General features: G+C 36.4%; 1 protein-coding gene across 1 annotated transcript in view; it reads left to right on the top strand.

The window, feature by feature from the left end:
- SPINK5 (serine peptidase inhibitor, Kazal type 5) overlaps window positions 1-14,539 on the top strand; it is a 70,630-nt gene that overhangs the window by 29,903 nt on the left and 26,188 nt on the right. Inside the window, exons 8-16 of the mRNA XM_012806882.1 lie at window positions 396-483; window positions 2,112-2,239; window positions 3,461-3,542; window positions 4,708-4,835; window positions 5,962-6,040; window positions 6,376-6,503; window positions 10,016-10,064; window positions 11,741-11,868; window positions 13,776-13,860. Of these exons, the coding sequence (XP_012662336.1) occupies window positions 396-483; window positions 2,112-2,239; window positions 3,461-3,542; window positions 4,708-4,835; window positions 5,962-6,040; window positions 6,376-6,503; window positions 10,016-10,064; window positions 11,741-11,868; window positions 13,776-13,860 (895 nt within the window). The remainder of the gene's footprint in view (window positions 1-395; window positions 484-2,111; window positions 2,240-3,460; window positions 3,543-4,707; window positions 4,836-5,961; window positions 6,041-6,375; window positions 6,504-10,015; window positions 10,065-11,740; window positions 11,869-13,775; window positions 13,861-14,539) is intronic.

Below are 14,539 nucleotides of genomic sequence, written 5' to 3'. Positions count from 1 at the left end.
TGTCTTAACACAATAACTAAGAAAATGCCATGAAGGCTATGTTAACCAGTTTGATGAAAATATTTCAAATTGTATATAAAACTAGCACTTTGTACCCCAGGACTGCATTAATGTACACAGCTATAATTTAATAAAAAAATGAAATAATCTGAGGACAACAACAAAAAAAGCATTTAAACTGGGGAGAAGAAATGGATATGAGAACAAAAACCATTTAGTGGAAAGAAATGGCATATATAATACAAAAGCAAAATGAATTGCTTAAGGGGATTTAAGGTGATTTGAAAGTACACTAGAATTCTGGAAAACTTAGCTGTTTTTCCATCTATACTTAATAACTATTCTGTGTTATGAAGGTTTGAAGCATCTCTACTAATGTATTTTTCTTTCTCCAGCAAGCAGCGTTTTTTAGAAGAAAACAACAAAGCAGATCAAAATCTGAGAGAGGCTGAAGGAAAAGTTAAAGTAAAAAGAGAAATTGAAGTGAGTATTAGTTTGATATATCCAGTTATGTCTTTGTGTGTGGGTGTGTGCATGCGTATTATTCTAGTAAGCATTTTTAATATTAGTTACTATTTTCCCTACTATTAATAAGTTTACTAAAAACTATTTTATAATTATTGTTTTATGAGACTTAAGAGAATAATTATGGCATTATAAATTCTAGCTCTATTTGGAGGAAATAAATAGTCACATTAGTAAAACAGTTTCACACTTCTAAATGAGGGTGACATATCAAAATATTTTCTGAATCCAATGCATGACATGTATTCTTCCAATGTGTAGTAGGTGTTGTGGAGGTGTTATCCATTTTAGCAACAGCATCAGAGAGGAATTCCAATGTTCTTCCTTTAAATCATACTGCATTCTATTTTGTAAACATCTCTTAACTAGTCACCTGCTGTCATTTTAGCTCAGTAATCTAATAGCTTTCCCAATGGATTCATTAGCATCTTGTCTGTTCTATTGAATTTTAATGTTCATCTTCCTTAGTACTCAGGTTTTGATTCTTTCTCCATGTTGTTTTCATAGAATAGGAGATGTTTCCATGAGTCAAATGTTTGAATTGAGACCACTTTACTTCATTCGGAAACCTTACCTAGCTTGTTTCTTAGATAGCTCTCTATTCTTTTCTGATATGTGGTTTGTACTTTTACTTTCCCCTATATAACTCCATTTCATTGGCTGGCTTCATTCTCAACTGCTTTCTATCCCCCAATCCTTGGTAACAAAATTCTTTTAATTTTAGTGTGCACATGTTCCTCAACTATTTTTTATCATTTATTTCCAAATTTCTCCTCCCTCCCTTCCTTCTTCCCTTTCTTCCTCCTTCCTAACCCCACTTTCTCCCCCACCTTCTTTGCTTCCTTCTTTCTCTTTGTTATTCTTTCTTTATCCTTCTCTAATCCAATTAATTTCCCTAATTTTAATCTCTGTTGACTCTGTTTCTCCCTGCCTCTGGCTGTCATTCTTCGCTATAAATATTTATCATTTTCCCATTGCCTTTGAAAAAAATTCAAATTCCTTTCAACCTTTATTGGTCTGATTTTTAATTGATTTTCAGGTTCTTCTTTTTGACCACTTCCCAAACCTTCCTCTCCTTACCCAACTAATTCTATAGCCACAATACTCTTGGATGTTTAAATCATCTCAAAAGAAGTTGTTCTTTCATGCCTCTATGCCTTTGCATATCGCAATTCTTCTTGGAGAACATTTTAACACATGAATTTCTGGGTACCATATACATCCTCAAAGAACTCTTTGTTCTACTCTAAAATTTTATGGTGCTCTTTTTTTGTACTAGTGCACCCTTAATTCAGGCCTGTGATACATCATTTAGTTTTTTATATTGCAATTATTTATCCTTTCCACTGATTGATAAAGGTCCTAAATAAATGATATTAATATTTATATCTAACTTAATACATTTTCACTTGTTAAATGGATGAATATTACGAGGAGAAAAACATCACAAAATTTATGGATAATTCTAAATCTTAAATGTGTTATGTTTTTCATCCTTGATTTCTCTTTTCCAATTTGTTTGTACCAAATTAACATTTATAGGGAATAGAGAATTATATCTGAATTGTCTCATTCTCATTATTTAGAAACTCTGCAGTGAATATCAAGATCTGGCAAAGAATGGCAAACTTTACTGTACCAGAGAAAGTGACCCTGTTCGTGGCCCAGATGGGAAAGTGCATGGCAATTTGTGTTCCATGTGTCACGCCTACTTGTGAGTACAGAGGTTTAGAATGCCAAAGAAGGAGGGACTTTGCAAATAACCTAATAGAACTAAATTGTTTCATAAATGGAGAAACTGCGACTCAAAACAGGAATAAATACTCAGGGAATATCCGTGTAGAGCTGAGAGTAAGTACCTAGAGTTATTTGTGTCAAGATTCCTTGTTTTCTCTAATGCTCCCTCTTTGGCACTGGATCATCTTGATGAATATGATCTTGTACAAATATTAGCTGCCTTGTCACCCCTGAGGCTTCATATGTGAGCCTATTTTAGTTAGCAGTTCATAGGCATCTGATCTTCCATGGGCATTAGTATCTAAAGTTAGCACTTAATGGGGAAATTGAATGGAGTCAAATTTCCCTGTAACAAATCATAAACTCTTAAATAATTACAATGGATGTTATTTTTATGATGTGGCATTTCTCAGTAAATTAGAATCAACGTCTTTTTTTTTCAAAATTCAGAATAATTCTTTATTTGATTGAGCCGGATTAAGTATTTGACTTATTTTTAGAATCTTTGGTTTTTTGTTTTGATTGGCAACACCGCTTATGGTTGAAATATCATCAGTTAACTGTATGTATCATGCAATTCCATTATACAAAGGACATTTAAGTTTATTTGGTTTATCAGTGTATGGAAAGCATTGGCTTTTTTACACCTGCCTCTCATTTTGTCTTTTAGATACAGCAGCCATAAGTAAGCAATACCTTGAAGTTTAAATGAAAGTGAGGGTATGCAGGATGTGGAAGATTGATCATGGATTCCAGAGAGGAGTCCTCGGTTGTAGTCAGATCCTGTTAATGCCGTCCTGCCTCTCATCCTCTCTGAGAGACAGTGGTACAAGTCAATCCTTTTTGTTAAGGTCCCTTTCAGCCTCCAGGAATTGTGTCACCATGGTTCTGGTTTTGATTTCTCTGTTGTGTATGGAGAATGCTCCTTTTTTCACCATATGCAAGAAAGCTAGTTTATAGAAAGCACATTTTCCAGCCCACTTTTACTATCTTTCTTCCAATTAAGCAGAAACTATGAAGAAGTCGTGGTATCATACTGTACTGGAGGATGTTTTGCTGTTTCTCATAGCTATGCAGTGATAATGGGATCAAATTATTCCTTCCTAAGGGAGGAAAATAGATTAGTAGTTCAGAGATGTGGAGGAACATTGCATGTGTTCGGTCCTAATGGATCCCTTTCATTTCCTGTTTCATCCAGCCAAGCAGAAGCTGAAGGAAAGAAAAGGGCCAAAGCACAAGCAAAAAATAAAAGAGAATCTGGAAAAACACCCTCCTATGCAGTGAGTGGAATTTACCCAATAAACCCTACTTGGTACTATAATGAGAACATGCTTCAAAGAGCCTAAAGGGTAGAAGATTGCTCTGAAAAAATCCCTAGAAAATCTTTTCACTCTGTGGATGGCATTGAGATGAATGCTATAGAAGATTCATCCACTCTGGTTGTTTTAAAGATTCACCCCTCAGTAGAATAAAATGAACTGTCTTAAAGTCTGAAGAACTGGGTTCTACTTCTACTTTCATCACTGAGAGATCATATTAGCTTTTGCTAAACAGTGCGGAGAAAATTTACATGTATATGTACTTTCTTCATATGAATTTCTGAAATTTCGCATATGATTTGAGATAAAAAATACTATGATTCCAAAACAAAGCATGATTCTTATGTGTGAAATATTACAATGTTACATTCCAAAGCCTTAGATCAGTTACTGTCACCTAATGTTTTGATGAAGAAAGTCTTCTAATTCCCCTTCTGGATTCTGTCCTTTCCTTAATCCTTCCATTTTCCCTAACACAGCTGGAAGAATGTTTGAAAATATAAATCAGATCATAATATAGCTCGACTTAAAACCCATAAGTAGCTCGTTATCAACTGCAAGAGATCTTTTAATCTCTTTACTTCTCTTCTTTGACTCCTCAGCTTCAATCAGAAATTTATATTCTGCCATGTGGTTGTGCACCTGTGTTTTTCAATTTATTTTATTTTGATAATCTGATGAGCATATTTGCCAATCTATGTTTTTGCCAAGAAAATTCTATTTACTCTTCACCCTCGCCTGAATTATTTTTGCTACTTGAAAGATACCCTAGATTCCACAGTCAGATTTCATGGTTCTGTCCTCTGAGTTCTCAGATTTTTTTGTACCTGTGCATTTGCACTTGCCTTTTTTTTTTTTCTTTTTTTCTGTTGAGATTATAGTGGAGTTAGCTTGTGTCCCCCTTATATTAGAGTGAAACAGCCTTCTGTGTCTTATTTGTTATGATCTCTTAGTAAATGATAAGATTTTTTTATTGTAAAAAATTAAATTTTACATTAGAGAGAAACACAATTAAAATTCTGGCCCACAGAGACATAATATTAGTTGCTGCCAGTATAGAAGGCTGCATCTTTTGCTCTGGGTAGAAATGAAGCATATGGCAAACTGACTTTCTTTTTCTTGGCAGGAGCTTTGCAGTGAATATCAAAACTTTGTGAGGAATGGAAAACTTGCTTGTACCAGAGAAAACGACCCCATCCTGGGCCCAGATGGGAAAATGCATGGCAATGCCTGCTACATGTGTGCGAACTTCTTGTGAGTAGGACTGTAGCTGGGAGAATGAAGAGGGTTTTGTCCTTTCCATTTAATTTCTTCTCTCTTTTTTTTTTGAGACCGAATCTCACTAGGTAGCGTGTCACGGCATCTTAGCTTACAAGCCTACAACAACCTCAAACTCTTATGCCCAAGCAATTCTTTTGCCTCACCCTCTTGAAGAGCTGAGACTACAGGTGCCTACCACAATACCCAGCTAGTTTTTCTATTTTCAGTAGAGACAGAGATCTTGTTCTTGTTCTTACTGAGGCTCTTCTTGAACTCCTGAGCTCAAGGCTATCCACCCACCTTGGCCTCTCAGAGTGTTAGGATTAAAGACATGAGCCACGGTGCCCAGTCTTTTCTGTTCAATTTTTATGTTCAATTATGAAAAGGGCCACTTAATCAGGGGGAAAAATAATTAAGGCATGCTTAGGGGCAAAAAAAAAATAAAACAAACAAACAAACAAAAAGCCCACCTGATTGGAAAAATGTGTGAAAACCATGTACTTTAAGAATTGCTAAGACTTAGGCACACTTAGGCAAGGGGAGAGTCATAGTCTTGAAATAGTCAAGTAGCTTTGTTTTTAAATGTGGGAACAGGGCTTGTTCTAACTTATCTCCATGGATAAAAGTGGAGCCAATATGCCAATGGATGAACACTCTGGAAAACAGAGTTCAATGCCAGGAAGAACTTTCTAACAGTTTGAGGATTTCAAAGATAGAGTGACTTACCATTGCGTGTCAAAGGTGATGTAGATAGAGACTTTAGACTTCACTGCAAATTAAAGCAAAGAGTAGATAGTCATCTGAGATACAATAGTGAGCACTGGAAGTTTTGGAAACCACTTCTAGACTAGGGTCTAAATCCCTAGTCCACAATTATTATCTCCCTGCCCTTAGGTGAGCTATACATTCCTTCTGTCAGTTTTCTTATTTGTAAAATGAGATGACAATAAGATTTTACTACATGCAGTCATGAAGATTTCATAGTACATGTATAGCACAGGGTTTGGTACATTATAAGAATTTAATAAATGTTAACTGTAATAATTAAATTATATTTGAGATTACTTCTAATATGGCGATACTGTGATTCTTACTCATCTTTTGTTTTAACCACTCTCAGCCAAGCAGAAGAAGAAAAGAAAAAGAAGCAAAGTGAATCAAGAAATAAAAGACAATATGAAGATACAGCTTATTTTGAGGTGAGGGCATCTTCTCTAGCAAGTCAGAGGCATATAGGCATGTCAGCATTCAAGGAACACATCAATTCCATGAAAGTATATGAAACATTTGTAGTTTGTCTTTTGTGTGTATTTAAATATATGCAGTTACACATGGGCATATGTGACCATTTCTTGGTTGAGGGTTCCTTGCTTTTTTCACTTAAAAATATCCCTGCCTTTCAAGTTAAGAACTAGTCTAAAATAAGTCAATCGCTCATCTCTACTTAGAAGACATAAAAAGTCTGAACTTCAGATATTTTTGCAATCTGATTCAACCTGTTAAACACTTCCAATTTCCCTCTTTGATTTCATAGGAATTATGTGGCGAATACCACAAATCCAGAAAGAATGGATCACTTCTTTGCACCAGAGAGAATGACCCCATTCAGGGCCCAGATGGGAAAACCTATGGCAACACCTGCTCCATGTGTGAAGCCTTCTTGTGAGTAGAGCAGTAGCCTCAGGCCTTCTGAGGGATTGAGAAGTGGCAACTGTGAATAAGGCATTTTCCTTTTTAGTGCAGTGTTCAGTTTTAGGTGCCACATTTAAATGGACTAAAAAATAAACAAATAATAACAGCTACAAAGCAAGTGGAGGGCTTTCAGATTATAATTGAATTGTTGGGACATAAAGTGATGTAGAATAAGCCAGACAGAAAAAACGAATACTTGCTTGGTCTCACATGTGGAATCTGAAAAAGTCTAACTCCTTGTAGAGAGTAGGTTGGTGATTATCAGAGGCTCAGAGCCTGGGGGTACAGATAGTATGAGTGTTGGGAATGAGGAGATGCTGATCAAAGGGTAAAAACTTTCAGAGACAGGAGAAATAAGTTTTTGAGATCTATTGCACAGTATAGTTACTATAAGTGTAGATTATAAGGCTTGGCACCCGTAGCACAGTAGTTACTGAGTCGGTCACAGACACCAATGGTGGCATGTTTGAACCCAGCCTGGGCCAGCTAAACAACAATGAAAACTACAACAAAAAAATAGACAGGCATTGTGGTGAGTGTCTGTAGTCCCCACTACTTGGGAGGCTGAGGTAAGAGAATCACCTAAGCCCAGGAGTTTGAGGTTGCTGTGAGCTGTGATGTCACAGCACTCTACCAAGGTGACATAGTGAGACTCTGTCTCAAAAAAAAAGAAAGAAAAAGAAAAAAAAAGAGTAGATTATAAATGTTCTCATCACAAAAAAATGAGAAGTATGTGAGATGACTAAGTTAATTAGCTTGACTTAATCATTTTCCTATACCAATAATATCACATTGAATCTATAAATTATGCCACAATTATTTGTCAATTAAAAATAAAAACTAAAAAAAATGAGATGAAGAAAAAATAACCTGGAATCTTTCACCCAGAGAAGAGTATATGCCATGATAATCATACTGATTGCTTTGGGTTTTTTGAGTAATTATCAACTGAATTAGGAGATAGATGCAATTACATGTAAAATATCATTATAGTGTAAGGGAGATTTATGAGGCATTTTTGGTTTTTAGTTCATTAACATTCTACTTATTCTGTGTAATTTTAAGGCATGGAATTAAAATGGGTAAGAGTTATTGAGAGACAAGTTTGGGTTCAATATGAAGACTGACCTTGTACTAGAGTAAGGAAAGACTCAAGAATAGAGATGAGTTTTTTTTTTTTTTTTTGTAGGAGTTGCATGTCCATTTATGGGGGGCTTAAAGGATGACTTCAGAATGGAAGATGGGATATGGTCCCTCAAACAAGAGCTTATGAGTTTCCTAAACTCTTGATTTTTGACCAAAGGGATACAGATTTCAGTTTTTATATTCTAAGAATCAGTGAAAGGCCTTACCTTTCAGTCTTTGCAGACAGAGCAGTATAACCCAACAGGCTTCCCCCACAGTGCTTAAGTGCAGAGCAAGTTAAGATGATGACTTGATTATTATCATAATAATCATTTATGGAGTGCATATACTTGTCTGGTACTTGCTAGGAGCTTTGCTACATAATCTTATTTAATTTTCACAATAACCATATAAAATAGATATTGTGTTGTCACAAGTTACAGATAAAAAAATGAAAAGCTCAGAAAAGATGAGAATGATGGAAAAGTCAGGAAGGTATATGCAATTTGTAGATGAAGAAAATGATAATGTGTGTCTCACTGTAGCATGTAGTCAAGACATAATCACTTAGCAAGGCCTTTACCAACTACTGGTAGATACATTTGTTTCATTTAGCCTATTCTCTACATTAATCTTTCGGTAGCAAGGAAGTAATCATGCCACCTAGTGGTCAGATTTGCTGCCACATCTGACAATATCCATTAGGAAAAAAAATGCTCAAATTTTTTAGATAACTTAGATGCGGCAAAATTTAGATCAGTTTTCATATAAATCAGTCTGAAAAAAAGCCCTATAATTTTGAATCTATTTTAGTGAGTTTCTTTCACTAACATAAATATTTCTTATCAAAGATAAATAATTTTTCATCATCTCAAATTTTGTAGGTGTTAACAAAGTTTATTGATTCTCTGGAGAATCACTGTACCCTCCATAGTCATTTTCAGCACACTGTCATACCATGTGAACACAGTTATTTCAACTCTTTAAAAAGATTGAAAGTGAGCAATGAGAAAGTCATAAGTTGACTGGACCACATTCAAATATTTTAACAAATTATATAATTTTTACCTGTAGAATATGATTGAGTTATTTGTATTATACATTGATTAAACTATAGCTATAATCCGTTAAACTAAATTTATAACAGTTATTCAAAATGCAAGAGATGTCATTCTCACTTCATTTCCACCATATGTCTATTTGGGACAGGTAACTTTCACTGATAACAATGATGATGATATCAGTCCCTCTTATCAGTTACACCAGTCATTTTATTATGTACCAGACACTGTTGTAATTCTTCTATGTGTATGAATTCACTTACTTCTTCTAATATTCCTATAAGAAAGGAACTCTTACTACCTCTTCTATTCCTTCTCCTCTGTCAAGCAACCCTCTTGCCTTGAAAATGAGGGAGGCACAAAGAGGTTAAGGCACTTGTTTTCATCATACACTTCGGCTGTGCAGTGTTTTCTCTTATTCTCCATGCTACACTGCCTCCAAGAAGCCAAATATTGGCACTTTATAGAGAGTCATCACAGATGCAAGAGAATCTACTAATAAAAAAAGTATTATTGGAGTACATATGCTGGGAAGTTGAATAGGTCTGCTTCTTAAATACGTGGCTTTTCTTTTTTCTTTTTCTTTTTTTCTTTTCTTTCTTTTTTTTTTTTTTTACACAGAGACTCACTATGTTACCCTTGGTATAGGCATCACAACTCACAGCAACCTCAAACTCCTGGGCTTAAGCGATTCTCTTGCCTCAGCCTCCCAGATAGTTGGGACTATAGGTACCTGCCACAACGCCCAGCTATTTTTTGTTGCAGTTGTTGTTGTTTAACTGGCCCAGGCTGGGTTGGAACCTGCCAACATCATTAAGCTTCCAGCTCTTAGGAAGTCTCATAAGGCAAGTCCAGGTTCTAGAATTTCCAGAGACAAGGCTTTGTCTAATCTTTGGGTTTTCCTTATGTGGGGCTCAGCATTAAATGTGCTTTAAGAAAAAGGTTAAGAATATGCTAAACAGGGTAGCGCCTGTGGCTCACTGGGTAGGGCACTGGCCACAAACACTGAAGCTGGTAACCAGGGCCAGCCAAGCTATGAGCGCCAAGCCAAGTAGCTTTTTCTTGAATGCCATTCTTGTGAGTTGCAAAGAAGCGTACTTGTTTATTATCTGTAAAATTAAAAAGTATTATTGGTGTATCTGTGGGGTTGCCTGAAAATAGTCAAAGCACTGAATGATTGCCTATAAATGTGGTAAGTACCTACCTTACTGCACTAAGATCTGTTTCTTCTCTTTTTCTTTTTGTTTGCTTCTTTTTTTTTTCTTTTTTTCTTTTTTTTTTTTTTGCTTCTTATAGTCAACTAGAAGACAGAGCAAGAGCAAAGACTAAAAGAGAAGCTGCAAAGGTAATTTTCTCTGGAATGTTGATGCCATGTCCTGACATGTTTAACTTTACAGTAGCTTTTTAGTTATCTCATTAGAATAAGTGTTTCCTGTTTAATTTCCATGCCTGAAAGGAACAAAGAAAGTGTTTAACCAAAAGTTTCCAGAGAACCAATTTTATTTCATGATTATTTAAATTTTAAGGTTCATTTCATAAAAAGTGTAGTGTAAACTTTTTATAAGGGATTTCCCCCAAATATGGCTTTTATTAGATTACTGTTATTGGACACAGATTTTTAATATTAACTTGTATAGTTTATAAATTCTTGTCTATTACTTCAAACAAATATTGCAAGGTCCCAGATATTACAATTATTACAACATACAAAACAAATGCACAAATATTATCATATTTGATCTTTGTCACCACTCAGCTCTGGAGAAAATTCTAATTCTCTTGCCCCCAATTAACATTATTTAGTAGGTCCTTTGACTTTCCAATTATCTACTTTCTATACTTCTGTAATTTTGTAATTTTACAGGTAGTTGGGCCCTGTGTGGAGATGTTGGATTACTCTCATATAATCACTTTATATAAGATTTATTTTTATTTATTCTATTTCTGAACAACAGTTTTATAAATATAAGCCTAATCATTATTTGGGGAAAAAATGACACAGTTTAATAGTTTACCTTTAGGCTCGGCGCCTGTGGCTCAACCGGCTAAGGCGCCAGCCACGTACACCTAAGGTGGCGGGTTCGAATTCCCAGCCCGGACCTGCCAAACAACAATGACGGCTGCAACCAAAAAATAGCCGGGCGTTGTGGCGGGCGCCTGTGGTCCCAGCTACTTGGGAGGCGGAGGCAGGAGACTCGCTTGAGCCCAGGAGTTGGAGGTTGCTGTGAGCTGTAATGCCATGGCACTCTACCCAGGGGGACAGCTTGAGGCTCTGAAAAAAAAAAAAAAAAAAAAAATAGTTTACCTTTATACTGACTCATTTTTTCAATGGCTGTTTATGTTAGCTGCCTCTATGATTTTATTGGTAATTTGGAATGGAAAATTTGTTACATTCATTGTATTTGACTAGCTGCCAAGTCCTGTTACATATTTCTAAAGGTTCTAAAACACACCTCTTTCTCTCCACTCTGTTGTTACTCTCCCGGTTCAAATCTACATCGCCTTTTCCTAGACTTTATCAATTCAATCCCAGGAAGAGGTCAGTTTCTTCAAGGACTAAATTTATTCTCTCCTCACTCTATATCATTATAGAGCATCTGGGTTTATGCAAGTCTCCTAAAGAAGAACCAGGACTCAGCAATATTCTCCAATTCCTCCAGGAGGCATCTCTTCCAGGCCTGCCTATGGAATCTCCTCACCTCTGATTTTTCATAGCTTTTGTAGGTTGTGTACCCAACCAACACAGAAATATGTTTCGTCACATTGGTATATTAGCCTTCGTCTGCACCTTGAATAGAATCGCCTGCAGGAGAAAGATGATGATAAAATATTCCCAGGTCTGCTGCAGTGCCAGGGCAACTCTGCATTCATGACGGAAGTTTCATGAACATTTACTGATTTGCTGCTACACGTTATTGCTTTTCTTTTCACTTTTTACTCTGCATTACGTATTCCTCACAAGAGGAAATGTGCAGGCAGGGGAGAAAACTGCCCTAAGAAAATGTTTTCTTCATTTTCCAGGAAACCTGCAGTGAATTCCGGGAGCAAGTGAGAAATGGGATGCTCATCTGCACAAGGGAGCACGATCCTGTCCGGGGTCCAGACGGCAAGATTCACGGAAACAAGTGTGCCATGTGTGCGAGCGTGTTGTGAGTACCCTTCCCTGGCTCACTCGCTGAGTTTCTCCATCATCAGTCACCTCTGAGTTTTAGATTCTTCGTATAGGTGTAGAGTATTTACCATGGGTTGTGTGCTAGAAAATTTTAAGAGCAGATGGACAAGAGTAAATTAAGTAATATTGAACCAAAGGGTGGCAATGTTATTTTATATTCAATTATCCTTCTCACTTCTGATTAAATTAGAGAGAAAGACTCAGTTTAGTGCTAATACATTTTTAACACTTGATAATTTTCCTTTATAAAAAGGAGAGAGTGGACGTTTCACGATATGAATTGGATCTTTGTCTCATCCTTGACAGTTCATGATTTCTTGAGTTAATTCAGATATGGGTTGAGCAGAAGCCAGCTGGACAGAGACCTGTGGGGCCAGTATATAAGGACTTTTAAACCAGTATATTAGGACTTTTAAAATAATTTGAATAAAAAGTGGAATAGGGAAGTTTATGTTCATCCTTTCAGGGCCATTACTGTATGTAGGTCAGGCGTCCTCAAACTACGGCCTGCAGGCCACATGCGGCCCAACAAGGACATTTATCCAGCCCACTAAGGACATTTATCTGGCCCACTGGGTGTTTTTGCCACCTCTACCTGTCCTGCTTAGCAGCCGACTCATCCCGGAGCCCACAGTCTGGCCCTCTAACAGTCTGAGAGATAGTGAACTGGCCCCCTGTTTAAAAAGTTTGAGGACCCCTGAATGAAATGCATACTGAGTATTGGTTTAGTGTAGTGTGAAACCCCTCAGAAGCAGGCCCATTTAATACAGATTTACTAAAAGGTTTTCTTGTTAACCCAGGCCCAGGGCCTCCTAGATCTTGATTTGCTGAGTGGTGTGGGTAACCCTATGACTAGAGCTCCACTATGTGGGGCAACATAGGAGAAGCTGATTATTACCATCTCTAAGTCTTGTCTGAGTCTCTAATGCGACGATTCTCAACCTGGGGGTCATGACCCGCAGGAACTGTCTTGCAGCATTAGGAAGGTTGAGAACCACTGCTCTAATGCCTTCCTAAGCTTCACTTTAAATTAAATGCTGAGAAAAAGTATTTAAATAATATCTGTTTAAAAAGGCACTAAGGTATTTTCTCCTAAATTTCATATGTCCTAGTCTAACCTTAAGCTATGTACATAGTTTCTTAAAAATAGAGGTTGATGGAGTAGGCAGTAGGATAAACAAGGGGCAAAATTCAAGAACCTGGAGTTTTTCTCTCCCTTGTTTGATTGGCTGATGTTGTGGTAATGACTAAATGTAGTAAATAATAAGTATTTTCCAGTTTTGATAAGCTACATGTCAGTAGAAAACAGCCAGAATAAGAGAATATTAGGTTTGCAATTGATCTTTAAAGAATTAGATATGAAATCATCAGACTTAAATCACTGCTCAGTCCAAAACCCAAATTTCAACTGAAAAATTAAACAATATGGGAAATTTTCATTTTATAGCAAAATGAGGTTTGCTGTGATTATGGAGCCATCATCTGACTTGGCATTGCCTTTTTCTTTTGTCACTGTGATCGTAGTTGTTTGAATAAGAAAAGTTTCACAATTAAAAATTAATCAAGGCAATTGTGGCTTCTTTTAGATCATTGATGAGAAATACTGACCTACAGAAAATGAGATGATCTAAATGATACATACTGATAAAAATGCATGCTTGTTTGATTATTACTCTTTTCAGTGGGGCAATTGCACCCAAACTTTATGGCCACTCTGCATTTACCTACATCGCTGGCAAAGCAATAGCACCTCTCAGAGTAGGTAAATTTATACTGAAGACTGAATCTGATCTTTGGTCTAAAAGATCCTCATTCCTTCAAAACTTACACTACCAAAATGAATGGGGAGTTTTGTTCAGCCTCTATCTTCTTCTTCTATTGCAGCAAACTTGAAGAAGAAGAGAAGGAAACTAACAACAAAGAAGAGGAGAAAGTTGAGGCTGAAAAAGTGAAGAGAGAAGCAGTGCAGGTAGCTGTTTCAGATCACCGCGCCACCTGGCAGTCAGTGACCTTTCCCTTTACACAAACCTCCTGCCCTTCTCATCCCAGCATCCTCAGTGATGGCACATCAAGGACGTATGTTTGGTCCTCACGGATGAGAGGACTCCTTCATCCTTATTCATTTTATTAACACTAAATCTATTAGTTGCTGAGGCATTGGAGAGGAGATCAATTATGTCCTCCCACTAACCCTCTGAATTATATCACCCGAGAAAGAAGTACATACAGATTGTCATCCTGGTGTCTGAATGCAAACTAACAGAGGTAGATATTTAGACTTTTCTCAAAAACCCGTTTGAATAAAGCTCTTTCATTAAACAAAACCAAACTAGCTTTTCATCCCAATTAGTTCTCTGTGAAATTTTCGGAAAATTATTTGAGAACATCTCTGAGCCTTGGGTTTTCACTCTATAAAATCTCACATGACGATGACAATGATGATAATGATGATAGTAATGACCATTCATTATTTTGTTGTTACTGCAGGCCTCAAAGAATAAAAATTTCATGTCTAATATTTGTAGTAATCATTCAAGCTATGTATTACTATCTGTATTTTAAGGAAGAAGACTTGGAGGCTCCAACAAGAAGTTAGGAAAGATATGTAATTAGTAATATATAGAAATAAAATCATATATTAATAACAT

This window comes from Otolemur garnettii, unplaced genomic scaffold, assembly GCF_000181295.1.
Source record: "Otolemur garnettii isolate 467f Iridium unplaced genomic scaffold, OtoGar3 scaffold00003, whole genome shotgun sequence".
Lineage (NCBI taxonomy): Eukaryota > Metazoa > Chordata > Mammalia > Primates > Galagidae > Otolemur > Otolemur garnettii.
The sequence above is the reverse complement of the archived record's forward strand: the minus strand, read 5'-3'. Positions and strand labels throughout refer to the sequence as shown.